Consider the following 22,092-nt stretch of genomic DNA (forward strand, 5'->3'; position numbering starts at 1 on the left):
TGACAAGTCGAAAACAATTTTTTTCTTTCAATTTAAGCATTACATATAGTGGCAGCTGAGGGTGAAACAAACATTTTTTTTTCTCAGAATCAAAAACAAATTATTTTTTTCTCCAAAAACTGGAAACAAACTTTTTTTTCCAAAAAAAAAATCATAGCCCCCCCCCCCACCCCCACCCCCCCCAGAAAATCAAATGGTTGCTGCCTAACATCATTCTGAGGCTACTATTTTATAGTAGTTTCTTACTCATTACACAATAATTTGACAGTAATCTGTATAAAAATAAGAAATCCTTCTTTAAATGACCTATAGTAGATACAAGGCATAGCTGAAATTACTGAACCCTTGAAAATTCCTGAAAAGGAAGGTTTTAGATTACAGGCTGTTGTCTCTGATTTTAATCCTATATACCATAGTTATAAATAGGTTTTTTTTTTTTCAGAGACAAGTACTTGTGGTTCATACGCTATAATAACTGTATAAATAAAACAGCAAGATTAGTAATCACATTTCAAATTCCCAATTCCTTCTAAAACGGTCATCAAAATAGGATATGACTATACTATTTGATATATGTTATTATCTGGGTCTGAATTAATTTAAAAGTTTACGATACATTTCAAATATTCCTTCTGAAAACAATAAAATGATACCAACGGGGTGATCAGAATGACAATTGAAAGAAGGACAATCAACACAATGGCCAGACACTAAAAGATGAGAATAATTTTAATATATTAAAATAAATAAAGTAGAAAGGTTTCAAAAACTGTGTGCCGAGACTAATATGATGTCCAAAAGAAAGCATGAAAGGGAGACAAAAGATACCAACGGGACATTCAAATCAATAAGTCGACAATAAAATGACAAAACCATAGTTAAATAAGAACAAACAACAGTCAGGGCCGTAAATTACATAGAGGCATGTAGGCAGTTGCCTCCTATTGCGGGCTGACAAAAAAATAATAAACGGAGAAAAAAAACACTGAAAAGAAAAGATTGGTTAAAATCATGCCACTGACCAGGCGCGTAGCTACGTTTACGTCAAAACGCCCTGGCGTACACTTGAATTTCGGTAAAAAAAAAAATTTAATCCAAATAAATTAAAAAGCACTGGTTAAAAGCACATCAGCCTTGTAAACCTTTCTTCGGTAGCTTTTATTTGCGAATAAAAGTGACGACATTTTCTTTTCAATCAAATAGTACCGTGTTATATATTTGTTCATTTTCTGTCAAAGTCTGAATCTACTGTGAATTCTACTTTCCTTTTGTTTAAAGCATTTAATTATCTGCTGAGATTCGATATGTGGCTTGCATTTTTATCGAGCCTGCGACATTTATTTCGCGAAAGCGAGACCTAGCGATCACAGATTTCGTTGGCGTCGTCACCATTTAGGTTTAGTATATATGTGGTTAAAGACTTTTTTTAAATATCATTAACCATGTCAAACCTCCATGCAATTTTACGAAAGTTGGACAGAAGCTTTTTGTGATCAAAAGACTTACAGTATCCAGAGCATAATGATGAAATACTATTTTTAATTTTCCCGTATTTTACTGACAAAAGAAATTTCTATTTGAAGTTAACAAGTAGATACAGTCTGGGGTTAAAGTTTATTACACATAAATTAATTTGTCAAACTTCAACGAATTTTATGAAACTTTGGCAGAAGCTATTTTATGATTAATGTCTGAAGTAAAATTTCAAAAGTATTTTTTTTTTCATTTTTCAGTTGACAGACGGACTTATCTTTTCGCAATTAACAGACGGTCTGGGATTATTATTTTTTACATTATAAATTTGAAAACCTTCAGAGATTGTCATGAAGCGTGGGTAGAAGTTAATATTCCAGATAAAAAAAATATCTTAAGAAGATGTTTGATTTTTTAAAACCTGTAATGGAATGATAAATGAATTCTCTTTTCGCGGGAAGAAATCCCAGGATAGAACCAGGGTTCCACGGAACCCTTTACGAATTTTCATAATACACCTGAAAAGTCTATGAAAATTAATCACTTCATGTCTATTAACGAAATTTGCACAAACAAGGGGTTTTTATCTAGTGCAGCTCCTGTTATACATATTTTAAAGTAGCTGGTTTGGACATTTTCTCTTAAAGGGGCACTAGCTACGAGATATATAAAAAATCTAAAGTTTGATTTTTTTCTGTTCAATCAATAATGAAAGTGAAATAGTGAAATAACAATTCGTTTTTTGCAGCCAAAAAGGTTCAATTTTGTCAAATTACGCTAAGAAACATTGATTTTTAGTAATTCACTTGCAAGTGAATAAGTCGACCTCTTTAAATCCGTATTCATGTGAACTTCAATTTAACCCCTAGCTAGAGATGGACAACGCATGCATTGTACGTGTACTGGTTATTTAAAGAAAAAGAATGTCAACAATGAAAGTGAAACTACGGTAAATCATTTGATTACTAATTCGATGCACATAAAATCATTATTATACGGTTAAAAACAATGAGACTGAATATCTTTTTTTTAATCTGTAAAATAAAATCAAACAGACCTATAAAAATCCAATTGCACGTGTTGGTTTAATCTATTCCGTGATATCTTTATTTATGTTTACATCACTTATATGGTCATCTGAGGTCAAATCGATAGGTAATTAGATAAGATGGCGTCTGGACTAAAATACACACGAAACGAACCTATATATTATCTACCCCATGCTCTGTAAACTGTTTATTTTAGACTTTTGATAGTTTGGATAAATGTTTTACATTGTTATAAATCAAATATGAGAATTTGAGTCAAATCGGTGACCATGAATCTGACAGCTAGTGCTCCTTCAAAACAGATTCTGAAAGTTAAAACTATATACATACAAACCATTTAAATTTCACCCTTCCACAATATGATTACAATGTTTATAACTGCTAACGCCATCATCCGTCTAGTAATGGACTTCTCAGTGATATAGCTTACTATATATGTGGTATAGGGTTTACTTTACTCATTGCTATAAATACCGTACAGTGACGATCAGTGACATATAGGATCATATAGCTGTTAATAACATTAACGGTACCAATTTTCCTGTTAAACCTGTTTTAAAAACTTCTTCACCATTTAGTCTCTGGTGGAGAGTTGTCTCGTTGGCAATCATACCACTGCTTTGCACTGACTTATAATTTTCTTTTTTTCTAATACCCTGGGCCCAGACTATGTTTGTTTTAACCTTGGACTATTATACCAACAGAAACTAATATTAAAATTATAAGCCAGTGCAAACAACCTTATACCAAAGTTAAAGTATGACAGACCAGTTATCTTTTAAATTCAAGATGTTCATACTTCATAATCTGAATGTTTAATTTTGATAGGCCACTTTTCCGGAACTGCACGGAGATTGGTTCAACTTTTAAAACTAATATAGTTACCTCCCCTTTCTTCAGAAAACAAACCAAACGAAATGAAAAAGGTAAAAATCAAACAAACAACAAATCTATTGTTATCCGTTTATCTGCATCTTTTGTTTTATATTCATTTACCCCTGAATAGATAGACAGTTGTTTATAAGCCAAAAAATAAAAATGGCAAAACTTACTTCTGAGACTGAAATACTAGTGACCAGATTTTCTTAGGTTCATCTGAAGGAATTGAAAAATATGGCTGTTTTTACACCCAAAAATTTACAGACAAACGAATGCATCTAGAACAGTTGACACCTGTTGTTCTCTACAATATAGAACAGTATACCTAGTAGTTATGTAAATAGTTTTTAAAGTAAATATGTTTAACCCTGCCACATTTTTGCACCTGTCCCAAGTCAGGAGCCTCTGGCCTTTGTTAGTCTTGTATTATTTTAATTTTAGTTTCTTGTGTACAATTTGGAAATTAGTATGGCGTTCATTATCACTGAACTAGTATATATTTGTTTAGGGGCCAGCTGAAGGACGCCTAAGGGTGCGGGAATTTCTCGCTACATTGAAGACCTGTTGGTGACCTTCTGCTGTTGTTTTTTTCAATGGTCGGGTTGTTGTCTCTTTGGCACATTCCCCATTTCCATTCTCAATTTTATTTACCACATGTCATGTTAGTATTTGCTTATTTTTTGGCACTTTTATTTTGTAAATATTTATTTATTATTATCCTACGCATGCGCAGCAGTTAGTAATCATCAAAAATCTGATGGATAACTGGATATCATAAGAAGAAGAAGAAAACTTTTAAGGCGTGGCTGGACCTAGGTATATTATAGTTATATCAAGTCTATGACTATGTTTTAGAAAATTAATGACTTGCCTGGATTTTGATGTGCAATTTTTCCATTCTGCAGAAGATAGCAAAATAAACAAACACACGAGTTTCATTTGATATGGTCCACTTAGTAACACAGTTGAAATCACCTATAGTTTACAGGTGTCTATTGTCCATTTAAATCAATACTACTCACAACATCGATTATATGAGGGGAGCTTCTCAAAGTTTTTCCCAACTTATTTTATTTTTGCACCTTCTGCCTGAAAGAAAAAAATGAATAGCAAAATCCTGAAAAGTTTCTAATTTTCTGAACCATAAAATGCATTTAAAATTTAATTATCTAGATCCAGCCATGCCTTAAAACTTTCGCAGGTGCACAGGTTTTTCTGTGCTCGGAGCAGGGTTTCCCCTGTGTCAATTATTTTTTTCGCCACCTCTTTAGCCAAAATAATATATTTTTCGCCACTTTATTATTTTTTTTCGCCAAGTAACAAAACTATATTTTTCGTTTAAAATTTAACTTTTTTCAAACCCCCACCCCCTTTTCCCCTTAAATAAGATGATTTTGCCCCATTGTGTCTATGATTATTCTCTCAAACTTATTTTAGAGTGAACATTTTAATGAATAAACACTAAACATTTACTTTAAAACAACATTTTTTTTTAACTTTAAACTTTTCTAAATGAGGGGGCCACTATACTTTTAATAATAAAGAAGATGTAAGTCCTGGAATATAACAAAATTAATGGATATGTTTTGATTATATAATAACATTATAGTTCGTAGGGAAAGTTTCTTTAAAAGAAAAAATGCTGCAGGATGTGCCCTTTTGTACTAAGAAGTGGTTTGTACAACAAGACAAAAGCTTTTATCACATGAAATTGATCCCTCATTTCATGTGTAGTCATTACATTGAAGGTTACTCTCATTCGAGGGGTTGTTCACAACCTTTTGGATAGATTTCTTCATAACGACTGTTTTCTTTTCTTGACCATCGTAAATGAAAAGGTTGAGACGTAAAACTATGCTTGAAACACGTGTGTCACTCAAACGACTTTAAAGTAGTCTCCCTACTCAATTACCTATATTAAAGTCAAAGGATAATTATAGTCTTAAATCGGAGATTATTTTTGATTTTGAACATTTTTCGTCACAGCAACAGCTTTCTTTTTTAAACTATCTTTAAAAGGAGAGGAGACGTCAAAAGTTTGCTCCAAACACGTGCATCGCAAAGTGGTAAAACAATTCTGTATGTGACATTTAGCGGAAGCCATATCATTTTGTCAAACAATTCAATCAACACCTTTATTAATTAGTCCTTTGTTGTCTATAGCTATAAATACAATCAGCTGATTATTGATTTTCTGTCAAAATCTTAATGAGGTCAAGGTGAATTCCGAGTATTGTCAGATCGGGTAAAGTCTGAGAAACTCGAAAAAAAGTAAATAATCAAGATGGCGGAAAATAAATCGTTACATATTTCTTTCGCAAATTCTTTTGCAAATGACGAATTTTTATCGCCACAATTATTATTTTTTCGCAAATTGCGAAAATGGCGACCGCCAGCGCAAACCCTGGCTCAGAGTAAAATTTGTGGTGTAAATATTGCCATTTTAGCCAAAAGGTTATGATGAACTTTAATAATAATTAAAAGCATATTCGTGCATCCAGTTTGAGCCATATATTGAACCTGTTGCCTGATGATCGAGACGCATCATGGGTGCACTAGTTGAGTCCTATCATTGAAATAACCACAGAAGTTTGAATTCTTAGCAATAAACATGATGAAGGTGTGTAGATATGCCAAACTCGACTATCACAGTAGAGCTTCTTGCCAATGAGACAACTCTCCATCCAAGTCACAATTTGTAAATGTAAACCATAACAGTTCAAAGTATGGTCTTCAACACGGAGCCTTGGCTCACCCTGAACAACAACCTACATTAATAAAAGGCTAAAAAAACAAAATAACTAGTGTAAAACCATTTCAACAGGAAAACCAACCGTCTATTGTTTAATCTATAAAAAAAACCCAAGAAACAAGATCTGAAACATTTATGAACAACAATCGACAACCACTACTATGACTGCATGTATCAGAAATTATACAGTTTACCGGTAAACACAATCAAAAGATGTCAAAGGAAGCTAAGCAGTCTTCAAGCTGCAATAAAAAAAAACTAGCTGTAACTATATACATAATGTAGCATACTGTTAATATTGCTTTTTTTTACTGATATACTTGAACTTCAATCAAACAATGAAGGGAATATAATTAATTGCCAAGTTATCTGAAATTGCTTTTAATCCTCATGTTTGACTTACTCTTCACTTCATATTTTTAAGCCAGTAAACTTTTTGGAGAAAAATATACTGTTATGTACATGTTGTAAATACAAAATGTTTCATTTTATCAGCTTGTGTAAAGTTAGTCTTGGTAGGACTAAAGATGTCTTCCAAGTGGCCATTGCAATTTCCTGTGATTACACTTCCTACAAATAGGTCAAAAGTGGTGACAACTGTGTCATTAGGGCTTGCTATACTGGGACTGATTACAGCATATTTCCGTCTAAGGAAGAAATGTAGTCAGAATGTAAAACGACAAGTTCCTGATGGAAGTGAACATAATAGTAGATTGCATAGCTATCTTAATGGAGGTTTGTTTTATTTATAAACCTAGACAGAAATCCCATCTCTTTATGATTTTACATATAAAACACTATTTGAACATAACAGGAAAAGAAATACTAAATGACTACGAGAATAAAACTACAAATCAAATTAGCATCATTTATACAAAACACTTCATAAACCAATTTAAAAACAAGAGTTTACTCAGGTAATCATGAAAGGTAAACAGTTCCTGTTCTTACAGTACTAGTGGGACAATTGTCATGAGTGTGTTTAAATATTCAACCATATACATGCTTAAGAAATATTGCTACAATATATCTCATAAATTTAAGGAATTTAGTGTCTTTCAAATGTTTTTTTAGATTACTTGTAAACTTTCAATGAATATGCTGAAATGAAACTTTTTGTATTATATCTGCAATCCTATATCGCATTTACCTTGTCTGTCCGTCCAACAAATATTTGCATCACACTTTTCACAACTAAACACAATGACTTCATATTTGGTCAATAACTGGTCGGTTTCAAGTATGTAAGGTATTAGCACACTTTTTGGATCTGTCAGATATACATGTATTACCTGTTTTCCAAATTTTGTTTTTATGTTGTTGGAATTATTGACTTGAATTGATAAAATCAATGGTGGCATATGCACGCAGTTCTATTATTTGTTTTAAATAAAGACTCGTTACAACAATGTAAATATTCAGGCCTGAGAATGAAAAGACTACCCAGCTTTTTAACTTGCTGTTGTGGTTCACAGCTTCATTTGGTCATTATTGTAAGATTTCTATTTTCTTACAGATGTGACAACAGGTAGAGGACATCATGCTGAGAGTCCATCTGGTAGTTCTACACTATCTAGATTTAACAAGACACAGTTCGGTTCCATGTCCAGTTTGGCTGCATCATCTGTATCCACAGTAACACATGCTCCGATAGACACAGGATCATTGTCCCCAATACAGCTGTGTCATCTAGGTAAATCTTGAAATTATTAAGATACATGTTTTCAGTTCTTATTTTGAATAGTGAAAGTGTATACTGCCTTACTGAACACATTTTTATACGACCGCAAAAATTGAAATTTTTTTTGTCGTATATTGGTATCATGTTGGCGTTGTTGTCGTCCCAAGACATTTGGTTTTTCGCACTCTAACTTAAGTAAAAGTAAATAGAAATCTATGAAATTTAAACACCAGGTTTATTTTCATAAAAGGAAGGTTGGGATTAATTTTGGGTGTTTTGGTCCCAACGGTTTAGAATTAGGGGCCAAAAAGGGCCCAAATAAGCATTTTTCTTGGTTTTCGCACAATAACTTTAGTAGAAGTAAACAGAAATCTATGAAATTTAAACGTAAGGTCTATGACCACAAAAGGAAGATTGGGATTGATTTTGGGAGTTTAAGTCCCAACAGTTTAGGAATAAGGGGCCAAAAAAAGGTCCCAAAATAAGCATTTTTCTTGGTTTTTGCACAATAACTTTAGTATAAGTTAATAGCAATCTATGAAATTTTAACACAAGGTTTATGACTACATAAGGAAGGTTTGGATTGATTTTGGGAGTTTTAGTCCTAACGAATTAGGGGCCAAAAGGGTCCAAAATTAAACTTAGTTTGATTTCATCAAAAATTGAACTATTTGGGTTTTATGATATACCAAATCTAACAGTGTATTTAGATTCTTGATTTTTGGTCCTGTTTTCAAATTGGTGTACATTAAGGTCCAAAGGGTCCAAAATTAAACTTAGTTTGATTTTAACAAAAAATAAATTATTATCGGCGTTCTTAGATAAACATCTAAACATGTACTTAGTTTTTTGATTATGGGCCCAGTTTTCAAGTTGGTCCAAATTGAGGTCCAAATTTAAACTTTTTTTTTGTTTGATTTCAACAAAAATTCAATGTATGGGGTTCTTCAATATGCTGAATCTAACCATGTATTTAAATTTTTAATACTTAGGACTGGTTATCAAATTGGTCCACATTGAGGTCTAAAGGGTCCAAAATTGAACTTATTTGATTTCATCAAAAATTGAATTCTTGCAGAGCATCTGGTTACTTCTTTGGCAGAAATTTGCACTGATATCGGGCTGATTTTTGGTATGTGAGTTAACCATGATGAGTTACAGATCAAGTTTAAGTTTTGTTCCGCTCTGCTAATTTTTTCTGAAATCACGGGCTTTGGACTTTGATAAATTTTTGAAAATCACAGTTATACAGACTTTTTTTCTAAACGCCTTGAGATATTGGGCTGATTATTGGTAGGTGAGTTAACCATGATGAGTTACAGATCAAGTTTAAGCTTTGTTCCGCTCAGCTAATTTTTGCCAAAATTAAGGGTTTAAGACTTTAAAAATTGTTGAAAATCACAGACTTTTTTTAATACGCCTTCAGATTTGAGCTGATTTTTGATAATTGAGACTACCATCATGTTTGTGTCCACATGTGTTGTTGAAATTGCAGATTTGTCCACTTTTTGAGATAGGGCCATTTGTGTCTTTTCAACACATTTAGTTTTTTTCTATAGGCTTTGTATGCACAAATTGGCACAACGAAGAAAACAATGTCAACTCAAAGGCAAATTTTAATCAAACCATGAAAATTGATAGCCTCAAAACATACAAATCCACAGCAGTCTTCACGCCGAGTGGCAGCCCAGGCAGCCCAGGCTGGTAAAATTGCTCTCGGGCCTGTGAAAATCAGACCTACAGGCCAACAGAATCTGCGGGCCTGTAGATTTAGCAGTTCAGCGTGAAGACTGCCACAGTATATTGGACATATTTATATTATGACAATTGAAATGCATAGATAGGCTGTCTACAAAATATTCTAATTGTAGCCTTTTTTCTAAGTTTTCTGTTGTACTTATATTTGTACCTCAAAATTAAGAAATTACTCTGTTTCACAAATCCAGGGTCTCCACAAAAACCTTTAACTAAAATTACTCGCACAATGTGTCTATATTTTGTAAGACTTGTAAATGATCATTACACAATTTATCTTGTTTTTAAAGGATTTGAAACCTTACAGACAGCAGTAAGTTATTGGGAGGATGCAAATGGGAAATTATTATCAACTGAGGACCAATCAAAACCAGCCATGCACGTAAGTCAGATAATGATGGCTACCCAATTTTCAGAATACATGTACATTTTTTTGTAAGTCACTGAAAATCGAACAAAAAAAAAATACAGCTGTGTTTCAGATTGAGACATAAATATCTGCATCATCATACTTGATATGCTTTTATAACTTTTTATATGACCACAACAAATTTTTGCAGTCGTATATTGGTATGAAGTTGGTGTCATCATCGTTGGCGTCGTTGTCGTCCGAAGAAACGTTGGTTTTCACACTATAACTTTAGTTTTAAGTAAATAGAAATCTATGAAATTTAAAAACAAGGTTTATGACCATAAAAGGAAGGTTGGGATTGATTTCGGGTGTTTTGGTCACAACAGTTAAGGAATAAGGGGCCAAAAAGGGGCCCAAATAAGCATTTTTCTTGGTTTTTCGCACCATTTCTTTAGTATAAGTAAACAGAAATCTATGAAATTTAAACACAAGGTTTATGACCATAAAAGAAAGGTTGGGATTGATTTTGGTAGTTTTGGTCCCAACAGTTTAGGAATTAGGGGCCCAAAGGGTCCAAAATTAAACTTTGTTTGATTTCATCACAAACTGAATAATTGGGGTTCTTTGATATGCCAAATCTAACTGTGTATGTAGATTCTTAATTTTTGGTCCCGTTTTCAAGTTGGTCTACATTAAGGTCAAAAAGGGTCCAAAATTAAACTTTGTTTGATTTCAACAAAAATTGAATCCTTGGGGTTCTTTGATATGCTGAATCTAAACATGTATCAAGATTTTTGCTTATGGGGCCAGTTTTCAAGTTGGTCCAAATCGTGGTCCAAAATTAAACTTTGTTTGATATCAACAAAAATTGAATAATTGGGGTTCTTTGATATGCTTAATCTAAACATGAATTTAGATTTTTGATTATAGGCCCAGTTTTTATGTTGGTCCAAATCGGGGTCCAAAATTAATCTTTGTTTGATTTCAACAAAAAATGAATATATGGGGTTCTTTGATATATGCTGAATCTAACCATGTATTCAGATTTTTGATATTTGGGCCCAGTTATCAAATTGGTCCACATTGAGGTCTAAAGGGTCCAAAATTGAACTTTATTTGATTTCATAAAAAATTGAATTAATGGGGTTCTTTGATATGCTGAATCTAACCATGTATTTAGATTTTAGATATTGGACCATAATAGGTAAATGTCCAATTTAAAATTTTTAAGTTTTTAAGTTAAGGTTCTTAGACCATATTCATTCTGTGTCAGAAACCTATGTTGTGTCAACTTTTTAATGACAATCCAAATTCAGAGCTGTATCAAGCTTGAATGTTGTGTCCATACTTGCCCCAACTGTTCAGGGTTCGAACTCTGCGGTCCTATAAAGCTGCGCCCTTCGGAGCATCTGGTTACAATATTGAACCATGGATGAAGGGTATGGTATAGCATAAGACATGGTTCTTCTCACTTATAGGAACTTTTATGACACAGTTAATCTATTTTCATTTTGTTGTTGTAGGACAATATGATATTAATTCTCAGTGTTAATTTGTATCATCTTTTTAGAACAAAGGGATGACAGTTATTTATGTATTATGTCTAATATAAAAATAGAAGATGTGATTTGATTCCCAATGAGACAACTCTCCAACAGAGAGTTGGAGAACAAATGACATAGAAGTTAATAACTATGAATATTTACACAAATAAGATAATAGATTTGTAATGTTTTATAGGATGCAGAAACTTTAGCATTACATCAACAGTTAGAAAGATTACTGGACTCTTCTTACAGAATGATGGACAGTTATGAACGTCAGTGTGAAAGACAGGCAGATCAAGTAGCATTTGATTCTGCTATTACAGCATATACCACAGAGATGGAGAGAGCGTCATCAAAAAGAAGTTTAGACACTGGTTCCCAAAGTGACCAAGATTCATTTGTATCAGCTACAGATGTAAATACAAGTTATGATAGATCTTGTAAAATATCATGAAAAATATACTATTTCAAAGCCCTTAACGTAAAATATATGTAATTGCATGCCTCCATATCTTGTAGAAAGAATTTATAATATACCTGATATATACATATTTTTTTTAAAATCTACCTACCCATATATAGGAGATTTCATTTTTACGCTTTGAAAGGTAATGATATAAATAGAAATTTAAAAATGGAATCTGGCTGTATACAATTTAAATGGTAGTTTCTGTTATTTTGATCTGAGAATTTTATTTTATTTAAAAATTATAATTTCCTTTATTACTTTCTTATAGATGGCTAATTTAGCAGATTTAGACAACCATAGAGAAATGTTCCAACACTTACCATTGTATGAAGCAGGTCTTTTAGAATTAAAACATGGAACCATAACATGTAGAACACTCAGGTATACAACTCATGCATTAGAGGATGCAAATGGGGTTTAATATTTTAGAAGAAACATTTTATAATAATGTATTGAGTTATTGTTACAATACTCTCCTGCTAAATATAGATTAAAAAAATTAATATTTTGCAGTTACCACTGATATTAATTTTGACGCTCTTGTGCCAATGTATGAAAAAGGCCATGTGTTTTGAACCAAAAAAATATCTGTATAGCTGCTATGATTTATAGGTAATCATTCTAAAAATAAAACAGAGGTGGGTTTTTTTCTAGACTTTCTTTGCATTCTGTCTTTCACAAAAAAAAAAAACACTGTGTAACAATGATATGATTGTAGGTCTCAATTTATTTGATAAAACACATGCCTTTTTGAACCATAGTTATGTTATTGCTATCGCAAAAAAAACCCAAGTAATGTATGAAATTGTAATATATATGAAGTCCTTATAACGCTTTGTTAACAAATCCGTGTTCTAATTAGCACAAAATATATTTGACACATTCATACAAACTTACTGTTTATATTTTCTTAATTTTCATTGTTGTTCTGTTAAAATATATACATTTTAGCTGTTTACATAAACTTATATCATGTATTGTTTATCAAACAACATATATTTGTCCTGCATATTAGTTTATAAACTTATTAATTATGAAAATGTAATGTACATACTCCACAGGGAGGAAACAGGAACAGCCAAACACTTATAAGGTATTTTCTTACTCTTCGACCTATAAAAATACTGTATTTGTCCTATTAGAATCGAAATTATTTCTTCATGTCATGCTCTATACTCATTTTAACATGGGTAGTTATTATATTTCTTAACTTATGTTTTAGGACAGAAATGACACATTGTTTGTCAGACACAGAATTTCTTGCCAAGCTGCATTGTCTGAGATTGGCACTTGAGGTAATGTAGGTCTAAATAGCATTTTTGAAAAATGATCGTAACATTGAATTCCAAAATCATTGCAAAATGGATATTTATTCTGAGAACAAAATTTATAAATAAAAAAAGTACCATTAGATAATATTCAACTTTCAGCATGTTCACCCACATTGTTTCAAATTACACCAAACACTTTTGATAAATACTTTACCGATTGAATCACTAAATTAATTAATGTGCAAGCTGCATATTGACCCTATCTCCTTAACCATTTGAATGCAATTAAAGAATATATTTATAGGTAGTCGCATACTTATTCCGAACTCTATGTTCATCTTTTCAGATTATATTTAGTAACAATTCAAACAAAGATTATTTCAGAAGAATGGGTAAACAGATAATTGGTGATATTCTTGTTAAATCTGAAAGAGTAAGTGAAATCAAGATTTGCATTTACATGTTTATAAACTATAATTCTATATTTTGAAAAATAATACTGGTTGTTGTAATTTTATTCATTTCCAATTTAATATAAATAATTTCTCTCCTTTTTTTATGCTTGAAATTTCATTAATTCATTCTAAAAGAAATCTAATGGACTTCATTACCACTTGAAATGATTTTAGTAAAACTTACAAATGTACATGTATGAAGGTAATTTTTAAGGCATATAACTAGTTCATCTCATATTTTTACAAAAAAAGAATCTTCCAATTAGAACGTTTCTGAATTTTCTCAATTAATTGTTTGTGTGAGGCATGTGTGCCAATGATTTGCAATTCCTTTTAATTATGCAATCTGTTTTAGGATCCTGAAGAATTTTTTGTTGCCTATGATGAAATGATGGATTATGTATTTAAGTCTTCTAACTGGCCACAAATGGAAGAAGAATTGAAAGGCAGAGGGGTATGTATGACATGTGTGGTGTATATTGATATTATAAAACAAACATGTTCATAAATACTTAATACAAGAGGCTCCATGGATCGGGCATCTGAAGAAAATATGCCATGTTGAAAAAAAAAATAATAAAAATTACAAAATATTCCATTCTTCGCCCCTATTTACAATATATAGTTGTAGAAGAAAATGGTAAACACATAAACAGACCAGCTGAAATACATAAGCTCAGTGGAGCCTTGTTGTTCATTACAGATTTTAAGTTATTTGAAGATGGATTTTGTTTAGCTTATTATATAGGCTCTCAATAAGCCCCTGCCATGGTTGCTCTAAACATACTTATTTTCAAAAAATACTTTATTTCATGATTAAAACTTTCTAGACCACTTTGCAGCAAGTTTATTTTGTAAAAATGTTCTAAATGCATTTAAATTAGGGGAGAGCGAACTTTTATATTCACTATATTTTTCTACCCGCAAAAGATGCAAAAATAAAGCCCTCATTAAAATTTGTTGGTTTACAGTATATAATGCTGTTGTTGGCAAAGCTTGTAGTGGTGGATACATGTTTCTTATTGTATAATTGGTGAATTGCTTCAAATTTTATAAAAGGTCAACTGTTTGACAATTTGGTTGACAATTTATGAAAAAAATGTTTTAAAAATACTTATTGTTTGACATTGATGTTAAGATATATTTCATATATAAATGAATTTTTCTTTTTGTAGGTAAAAAGTTTTACATTTTATGATGTTGTATTAGATTTTATTTTGATGGATGCTTTTGATGATCTTTCCAATCCACCCTCATCTGTCATTACAGTAGTACAAAATAGATGGCTCTCAAATGGATTCAAAGAAACAGTAAGATATACTCTTTTTAAATTAAAGAAATCTTTTTTTCTGAAGCAATTTTAATTTTGTAATGCTACTTGGTTCCTTCATAATGAGTATCACAATAATAAGAACTCGCATTCTGGTATAAATGTACGCAATCATTTCTGAATTTATATTACATGATTGCATTAAGTTTATGGATTACATATAATTAAAAAAAGTGTTTTGGGTAACAGATATTAATTGTTTACAAACTAAATAGCACTACGTTCCTATTTCTTTTTAAGTATAAGAGTTTTTTATAATGCAAAAGGTGGTCTATGATGGAGAGTTGTCTCATTTGCAATCATACTGCATTTTCTAACTTTACTACATACAATATTTCAGGCTTTATCAACAGCGGTATGGTCAGTATTAAAAGCCAAAAGAAGAATGCTCAAAGTAAGTAAATGCTTATGGCATTTCAGTTATCTGCTAATATTCTGTCTTCTATATAATTCTTTACGTTTAGATCATTGAAAGTTTTTAACTCAATAAAGCATAGTCTATCGAATTATCTATCTCAATCTGAAGATACATTGCAGTAGAAATGTTTACATGCTAATTGTGAGGAAAAAAACCCACACACACACACACAGGAATATTGTGATCATATGGCATTCCACAACATCTTATTAACTTCTTAAAAGTATTCTAGAAGAGATTCCGGTGCAGGGTTGGATACAGTGATATATACTTCCAAGTAAAATCAGGAGTAAGACAAGGGTGTGTCATGTCATCGACACTCTTCATTATAGTCATTGACTGGATATTGAGACAAACAATTGCTAATACACAGAGAGGTATAAGATAGGGCACTTTCACCACTTTGGAAGACCTAGATTTTGCTGATGACTTAGCATTAATGTCTCACACACACCAACATATTCAAGATAAGACCTCAGAGCTAGAAAAATATCCAGGACAGATGGGGCTGAAAATCAACGTAAAGAAAACTGAAGTCATGACACTTAATGTAAACAACCCAGGGTCAGTATTGCTTGATGGAAAAACATACCACATGTTGATACCTTCACATACCTTGGCAGCACTGTTACTACCAATGGCGGCGCAGAATCTGACATCAAAAGAAGACTATCAAAGGCAAGGTAAGCTCTTTACAACCTGCAGGCTGTATGGATATGTGGTCAATATACCATCCGTACCAAACTCAAACTTTACAGCAGCTGTGTCTTGCCTGTACTTCTGTATGGTTCAGAATGTTGGAGAATGACAGAACAAAACCAAAATAAGTTGTCTGTATTCCAAACTAAAAGTCTGAGAAGGATTCTGCGAATCTTTTGGCCACCGAAAATATCAAATGAGAACCTTTTCATCAGATACCAACAGACATGGGGCACACTACAGAAAATGCCAAAGACAGACAAAACTGGAAAATCTTTGTAACTGCCCTACACACCCATGGGGTACAAGGGCAGTAAGAAAGTACACACCCATGGGGTACAAGGGCAGTAAGAAAGTACACACAGGAATTGAAATGATAAAATAAAATGGTTTAATTTAGTCCTGGTATCTATGATGAGCTTATTGGTTACTTTCTTAGAACTTTTGAATTTATAGGGAAGAATTGAGATAAATCATATATATAGAATGGTCTTTCATTACTAATTGCTGTTATTATATTTTTAAACAGGTGCCAGATGGGTTCATTGGAAGATTTTACAGTATAACAGAGCATACAAGTCCAGTATTAGCTTGGGGTTTTCTGGGACCAGATTCACCATTAAAGGAAATATGTCTCTATTTTAAAGTAAGATTTTATGAATTTTTTGCACATTGATAAGAAAAAAATCAGAAAAATTCTGTTTGATTCATGTAAAAAAAATTAAAATGCAAGTTTTAATTACTGCGATGACAACCCTGTCACATTTTTGGCAATAATTAAGACATCGCAATAACTTCTTACTTACAGTATACCTAAAATATATTTTTGAAAGTTCTTTCATTTATCAAGAAGTTTTTAGTTTTTCAAGTATTTGAGAAAACCAAAATTTGCTAGGCCAACATAAAACGTGGGTTTAACTGTCAACAAATGAGTTTTCAATGTCGTATAAATGAGATGGTTGTAAGGCAGAACAAGGAATTTTGTAAATAAATGCCATAAAAGTAGATATACTGTGATTATAGTGGTTGACAATAGATAGGTCATCATATTAGAATTTATTTCATTTAACAGTTATGTTAACGTTAATAACATATTTAATAATCTGGAGGTTTCCTGTAAGAATTATAATACCAAGTAATAGAACACTGTGTTTTTATTATTGTAGGATATAGTGTTAGGGTTCATCTGTGATATATTTAGTTTTGAGAAAAGCCGGTACACAACACTTGATGACTTAGCAGAGGACATTTTCAGACTTGGCAAACAGAGATGTGAGGATGCAGCTATTAAACTAGCAACTTAATTAATAATTTATATTTTAATACTCATACTTTATTCAGTCTAACTGACTTTTCATGCATTTATAATTATATATTGATCCATTAAATGGACTAGTTATCAAAAAATGAACTCTTGGGGTAAAAAATACTTGCTGGTTTGTCAGCAATTATAATACAAATACAAATGTAGTGACACTGTATTGTATACATACACTGTAACAATATTTTGTTATTGTGTGTTACTATATCTGAATCAGCTGGTTGTCACCATACAAAATGGCAGTTTAAAATAATTATATTGAAACATTCTGTTTATTCTAACATGACATTTACAACCTGCCATTTCTAATTTTAAATGGGTAAAATTCTAAATATTAGGTCTGTATATTTAACTTTGTATTCACCAAGTGAAGTTAGGCTTTATAAGTCATGTAGCAGAAGTTAGTTTTGAAAGCTTCACTAAGAAAACTATCAGACAAAATCTGATAATACTGAACAGAATTACTTCAGATTTGCTGAACAGCTGATACAGATTAGTTGTAAAGGAAAATAGTTCAAGAAAGGTAAAACACTTGATCTTGATCTGTGTTTTGTGGTATTGAGCCTTGAGTAAAATTTTAGTAACATTTGCAGTGGCTGGTCCAGAGGGGGTTCTGGGAATTGGCCCCCCCCCCCTTTTCCTTGACGATCAATGTATTTGAATGGGGACATATAGCCATAGACATATTGTCCATTTATTCAATGTGATTTATCCAACAAATGTTTTCGTAACACTTTTCTCAATAATAGTACTGGAAATTTGTTGTAATGTGTGAGCACTATTTGGATCAGTAGGTCACCTACTCCCTATTTAAATTTTTCAATATTTTAGAATACAATTAACATTTTCTTCACACATTTTTCCAGTAAGAAATGATTTCATGTTTGGACAGCAGCATGTCTGTTATGAGTTGTAAAGTTTGAATGCTTCTCAAATATATTAGACACCTACTACTGTAAATTCAGAAATTATTGCATGCATTTATTATTGCAATTTTGTCATTTTAGACTAAAATGCGATTTGAATTTTTGCGATATCAAGAAAAACCTGTTTAATACTTATAATTTTTTTTTTTTAAGGAATACGAGTTTCAATTATTGTGATTAAAACCCGGTCGCATTTTTCGCAATAAGAAAAACATTGCAATAATTTCTAAATTAACAGTAGCTGTTTTACAGTAAAACTATGAATTTGGAGTGGTATATGATTAATATTACAACATGTGCAACATCTTGTTAGAGTAAGTATTAGAGGCTTGATTTCTTTACTCAGGTATTTTAACATGTATGTATAAAACAGTTATTTATTTTAAAGTCAAATCTTGAGTTGTGAATGTTAACTTTGACTCAAATGACGAAACTATATATACTCCTGGATGCTAAAATGCAGACTGACTGATTTTCCTTGGGAAAATAATTATGATAGTCAACTATGAGTTTATTGGTAATTAACAAATTAGTGCACCATTGGATGGTGATAAGGGGATTACAACTTGTAACACCTGTTGCAAATGTTAATTACCTGGGGGTCATAAACTTGTCAAAAACATAATGACAGGTAAATTTATAGTATTTTAATGCGAAAATATTTTTACACTTTCAAAATTTAAGTGACGAAATTAATTTGAAATACTTTCGTCAATGGGAAAACTCTTTCGTAAAATACAAAAGTGACGAGCGCTAGCAAAATCACTGCTTTGAGTTTTGTTTTGATTAATGTCTGCAAACTTTAACTTTTATGTGTTATTAAAAGTTATACTCACAGTTCCACCAAATGCTTTAAATACAATTCTGATGCCAAAACTTTTTACTTTTCATATGCATTGTAATATATTATATTCTATGAGTAATATATTGTTGTGTCTGAAATTTCAATTGCAACTAGGCAATTTTTATACGACGCAATAAAATTTTTATGATGTTCTCATCTGCGTCGTCGTCTGAAGACACATTGGTTTCCAGAAACAATAACTTTAGTTTAAGTGAATGGATTTTTATGATTTTTTTTCAGAAGGTTCAATACCACAAAAGGAAGGTTGGGATCGAGAAGTAGGGGCCCATAACAAGCATTTATCTAGTTTCAGGATAATAACTTATGAATAGGTATTTCAATTGGTCTGAAATTGTACCACAATGTTTAAAACCACAAGGAGAAGGTTTGGGTTCATTTTAGGGGTTATGGGGCCAAAATGTAGGAATCAAGAGCCAAAGAGGGGCCAAAAAAACAAGCATATTTCTAGTTTCCAGACAATAACTTGTGTGTAATTGTATGGATTTCTCTGAAATTGTACCACAATGTTCCATATAACAAAGGGGAGGCTGTAATTAAGTTTTTGATTAATTGCCCAAAATATATAGGAACTAGGGGCAAAAAAAGGCCAAAAAGAAGCATTTTTCTAGTTTCCAGACCATAACTTGTGTTTTTAAAAGTGTATGGATATCTCTGAAATTGCACTACAATGTTCCATACTTCAAAGGAAAGGATGGGATTGAGTTTAAAGGTTATTGTTCCAAGGGGGGTTTCATGAAGTTGATGAAGTTGGGGGGGGGGGGGGGGGGGGGGATTTTTTGTTTACAATTTTTTTTAAGGGATTCCTTTTTTTCAAAATTTTTCAAGAAGAAATATTCTATTGCACAGTATTGTGCACAGTATTGTGCAATAGATTTGTTTGATCTTTGACCACATTTATTTTGTGACAAAAACCTATATTATGTCAAAAATTTGATCACAATCCGAGTGTAGACAGTATCAAACTTGAATATTGAGACCAAATTTGCCCCAAATGTTCAGGGTTCGACCATTGCGGTCGTATAAAGCTGCGCCCTGCGGAGCACCTGGTTTAATTGTAAAGTTAGCCATGGAAAAGTACTTAAAAAAGATGTCAATATTGCCAATTTTGTACTTATTGAAGAAAATTGATAAGATTTATACCAACAATTTCAAAATTTCAACTCCAGTTTTGATAACTTATTTTGCTTTTTTATGAGGGAAAAATGATTTCCTTTAGCATAATTCCTCATTAAATGACAACAATGGCTATGAATATTTTGTGCTATTAAAGATGAGGAATGAAATCACATGTTTGAATGCACAAGTATACATGTAACAGATAATCGTTAATGAATTAATAGATTTTAAATTATAAATAATTCAATGATTTGGATTTTTCTTTTGACTGTTGAAATGCATGTTTATTTAGAAATTAATCATATTGTTGTTTGTTAATATATATATATATATATATATATATATATATTTATAAGGATTCCTTTTATTGTTGGATACCAATTTTTCATTGTAAATCTAAATGCAAAATTTAAATATTGATAGTTGTATGGAGTTCTTCTAATAAACTTAAATTGATATCCACCATGTAAAGTGAAGCCATAGATTATGACATTTATGCCATAAACCAGTAATGTTATTTGTTTTTATACGATTAGATATTTTTGTTAATACTATCTGTTATGTGTTAATTCAGTCATGCAAGATTTTTAATAAAAAAAGTACGGTACCACAAAAAAACTTATTTTTTTTTCTTCGTTTGGGCTGCTTGCATATCAAGCCTGTGACTTCTATTGCAGACAGTGAGACAGGGAACGTGATTTGGTGGTGCTAGAGACTGCAGCGTTAACTTATTACGTAAAGGCTTTATATAATTATATTTCAGACAATAGAAGAGCTGGATGCTTCATTCTTTGTATATAGATATCTTATGTTATGAAGTTTCCATCTGACACTTTCCTTGATCTCATTTTCATGATTCAGTTACTACTTGAAAAAAAAGTTTATATACTGTTATGTGAATTATGAGTAATTAGAATATCAATGTTTGATATGTGCAAGATTCTCATGCCTGTCAGTAGGTTTACAGTTCACCTCCAACTCATTTCATAGGTCATTGAACAAAGTTAATTTTTTGTGGTCAAGTCCATATCTCAGATACTATAAGCAAAAGGTCAATTATATTTGATGTATGGAATGATTGTAGGGTGAACATGTCTGTCTGGCAAGGTTCATATGACCTTGACCTCATTTGCATGGTTCATTGGTCAATGATAAGGTTTTTTGTTTATTTATCAGCTACTATATGCAATAGGTCAACCATATTTTGTGAATTGAGTGTTTAAGTTTTACATTTATGCTTGTCTTGCAGGGTTCGTATGACCTTGACTTTATTTTTATGGTTCATTGTTCAATGTTAAGATTCCATGATTTCATCTGTTTCTGGGGTACTTTTAGTGATAGGACCCCTATTTGGTATATTAATGATCGTAAGGTGTTCATGTCCGTCTGGCATGGTTCATCAGACTGTGACCTCATTTTCATAGAACATTGATAATGTTAAGTTTCAAGTTATATTTGTAGTTAAAGATTCGTATCACAGGCTTTCAACATGAAATAAATGATAAAATAAAGGAGAGACATCGTTTGTTATCTTGTTCTTTCAAGTAGTTAATTTAATCAAACATTGTTGTTTTATTAGCCAGGGTTTTCAAAAGTTCAAAACCAGTTTCTACTATGTTGATGCTAGACTGGTGGGCAGGTAAAAGTGGATACCTAATTTGTGTCAAATACTCATATAACTTTTTAACCCTGATCCCTGAAACTTCAGACGTAGATTGAACATATTTCAACAAC

The 22,092-nt window shown here is 31.8% G+C and overlaps 1 protein-coding gene across 1 annotated transcript; it reads left to right on the forward strand.

The window, feature by feature from the left end:
• The first annotated feature begins 3,398 nt into the window (after nucleotides 1-3,398).
• LOC143064218 (mitoguardin-like) lies at nucleotides 3,399-21,874 on the forward strand. The gene is made up of 13 exons (XM_076236878.1): nucleotides 3,399-3,448; nucleotides 6,649-6,888; nucleotides 7,670-7,846; nucleotides 9,880-9,971; nucleotides 11,682-11,903; nucleotides 12,226-12,338; nucleotides 13,180-13,252; nucleotides 13,575-13,661; nucleotides 14,039-14,137; nucleotides 14,859-14,993; nucleotides 15,354-15,407; nucleotides 16,660-16,776; nucleotides 17,297-21,874. The coding sequence occupies exons 2-13, from the start codon at nucleotides 6,681-6,683 to the stop codon at nucleotides 17,432-17,434; spliced, it is 1,515 nt and encodes a 504-aa protein (XP_076092993.1). The 5' UTR covers nucleotides 3,399-3,448; nucleotides 6,649-6,680; the 3' UTR covers nucleotides 17,435-21,874.
• Nucleotides 21,875-22,092: the final 218 nt, after the last annotated feature.

The sequence above is a fragment of the Mytilus galloprovincialis genome, chromosome 2 (genome assembly GCF_965363235.1).
Source record: "Mytilus galloprovincialis chromosome 2, xbMytGall1.hap1.1, whole genome shotgun sequence".
Lineage (NCBI taxonomy): Eukaryota > Metazoa > Mollusca > Bivalvia > Mytilida > Mytilidae > Mytilus > Mytilus galloprovincialis.